The sequence below is a fragment of the Cyprinodon variegatus genome, unplaced genomic scaffold (genome assembly GCF_000732505.1).
Source record: "Cyprinodon variegatus isolate N-32 unplaced genomic scaffold, C_variegatus-1.0 Scaffold270, whole genome shotgun sequence".
In the NCBI taxonomy this organism is placed as follows: domain Eukaryota; kingdom Metazoa; phylum Chordata; class Actinopteri; order Cyprinodontiformes; family Cyprinodontidae; genus Cyprinodon; species Cyprinodon variegatus.
This window is the reverse complement of record NW_015150723.1, coordinates 660,978-663,675: the sequence shown is the minus strand read 5'-3', so window position 1 is coordinate 663,675 and position 2,698 is coordinate 660,978. Positions and strand designations below refer to the sequence as shown.

The 2,698-nt window shown below is 39.8% G+C and overlaps 1 protein-coding gene across 1 annotated transcript in view; it reads right to left on the bottom strand.

Annotated features, from left to right (window-relative positions):
- Nucleotides 1-832: 832 nt before the first annotated feature.
- The window catches only part of LOC107089890 (arylsulfatase I-like), a 3,372-nt gene continuing 1,506 nt past the window's right edge, over nucleotides 833-2,698 (bottom strand). The window contains exon 2 of the mRNA XM_015382920.1: nucleotides 833-2,066. Within this exon, the coding sequence (XP_015238406.1) occupies nucleotides 983-2,066 (1,084 nt within the window). The 3' untranslated portion in view covers nucleotides 833-982. The remainder of the gene's footprint in view (nucleotides 2,067-2,698) is intronic.

Sequence of the window (2,698 nt, the reverse complement as noted above, 5' to 3'; positions counted from 1 at the left end):
ATAATAATTAAACACTAAAACAAGAAGCAAAGTAAAACTGAATACTCTAAATAAACATAACAAAACCGAGACTGTGCCAGTACAGCTAATAATAATTTTTTTGTCTGTTTTTTACTACTAGTTTTGCCCCTAGAATTGGCCAGAGTCCAATGTGGGATCAATTTGTGCTTTTCTTTTTCTTGAAATTATACACCATTGAATCTTCAGTGACACTTTACAAATTCTTAATAAAAACAAATACAACCTGATTGAGCAGAATACATTTTATTACTTCCTAAGGAAAATTAATACATTTTTATTTTAATATCATCTGTGAAGGTAATGGCGCCTGTAGAGTTAAACACCTATCCCTGCATCATGCCTTTATACACACCTAGAAACACACACCTTCACAGACAAACACAAACCACACTAATGCAACTAAACAGAGCATCAAAAGATTTCATAGACTACTCTGGCACCTGCTGCACTTTAGGTATATTACTTGCTACATCTCTATATAGGCTACATATGTCTCTGCCAAGATTTTTTATTTACATTTTTTCTGCAAGGGTGCTTAATATGTTATGCTTGTCATGTTATGATTGGTTTTTATTGGTCTCTAAAGGGGATATTTATTTTTTATTTTGTTTTTAATGTTCAATTATGAGTGTTTTGTTTACACTTAATTTTTACATGTTTTAAATTATTTAGTACAAACATTATGTATGTGCTATTAGCCAGTTTTTTCCCCCACAAATTGTCACGGTGGTTATATGTACAGTAAAGTAAATATACAGCAAACTTTTCATTACTGTGAAAAATCTTAAACTGTTTATTATTTTAGGTTTGCTGAATGGTAATTGTAACTTTGACCAAAATTACCTCATAAAACTAGAATGAACTGGTTAGGTTGGTGGTTTACATGTGAATAAATGTGAAAAAGTTCAGTTTGTGTAAATTCCTTTTGCTAGGCATAACATTTATGAACCTGAGAGAACATTTAGAAAATGTTTTTTCTTTCAAGACGTGACCCCACTTTTTTGAAGAGGGCTTTTAATTTGCATAATTTACAATGTTTAAACTTTACAGTCTTTTCCTTTTTGCCTTCTTCAACCCTTGTATCTTCTTTCCAGCCCTCTTGGCCCAGCCAGGGACTCCACACTCCACCATGTAGTTCTGGATCAGCCATTGGATCATCTGGTGGGTTCTTTGCCATTACAGCTGTGTGGTTATACTCTGCCAGCCTGAGCAATAGATGTTTTACCACCCTTGGTCGAATCTCAGCAAGGTCAAACCTCTCGTACGGGTCCGCACTGATGTTAAACAGCCACACTGACTTCCCCAGCCTATTACGTTGCTTCTCCAATTTCTGCCACCGTTCTCGGCCGGCGGGAAGAGCCTGTGGTGGTATCCAGTCTCCATCACCCACATTTCCTGTCAATAACTTCCAGTCACCCACTCTTAGTGCGGCTCTTACAGCGGTGTCCCAAATCCCGAACCCATTGAGTACCACTGCTTTGTCATATGGCTCCCCAGGTTTCCTTGACACAGGATCGATGTTGAAAAGGATTTCCTTACGAGGGCAGGGTAAGCCCTCATTGATGCTTCCCCAGACGTTATGGCCATCTAGATCATGGTAGGATTGCAGGTCCCCTGCAAGCCTAAGCAATGTAGGATACCAGTCAGAAACATGGATCAGTGCTTTACTAACAATTCCTTTCCTCTTTAGAAGGGGACTATGGACAAACCCGACAGCCCTGATGCCGCCCTCCCAGTAAGTCCCTTTCCCTCCTCTAAGTGGCCAGTTGCTTCCGCCTGATAGCGGCTGTCCTCCATTATCAGATGAGTAGATCAGCACAGAGTTTTGATAAAGCCCACTAGCCTTCATCTCTTTTACCATCTGTGCTACCCCGTCATCCAAGCAGCTTAGCATGGCTGCATAGTGACGCCTTTGACGATTGCTGTGTGTTTTATAGTGGTGCAAGAAAAGGTCTGGTGCCTGTAGGGGGGTATGTGCAGCCTGGAGGGACAAGTAGAGGAAGAGCGGTGTGCTGGAGTTGTGGTTCTGCAAAATCTTCTTCACTCTGGATTGAAAAAAGGAACATTGTAAGATTAAAGATGCAATGTCTTTCAATATATATATATTTTGCTAGATATTTTCTTTTCTGCCTAAGAATCAGATTTTATCTGCTGCCACCTTCAGCTATTCTATTTTTGAAATAATGTTACATAGATGGGGGAACTGAATGCCAAAGGACATCTTCCATCTCCATATCTTACAATAACAGCTGTCACAATACCCTAGCAGCTTTATTTGCCATGATAATTTAGTCTTTTGTGTATTTAAACTATGGATATGTATTTGTAGGCAGGGGCGATCAAGGGGGCCCTGCATTTGAAGTTACAGCTGGTATTTCTGGCACTGCATTGGCTGCTTTTCGCAATCAATGCATTATTTATTAAGACTGAGAAGTTCTCTTTAAATCTGCTCCATGTGGGTTTCCATTTGGATGAGAACACCGTATAGTAAATGTCACGATTTGGTGTTGGATTGATGTCCCAAAAGCAGAGGCAAGTTGGCAGAGGTGAATTTTGGTGGGTTTAATGAGGTTTACAGGTATGGAGGCAGGAATCAAAGATCCAACAAAAATAACAACAAACCAGAACCAAGGAGACATCAGGGGAAACCAAACTCTAGGAGCCAGGGAGAGACAAG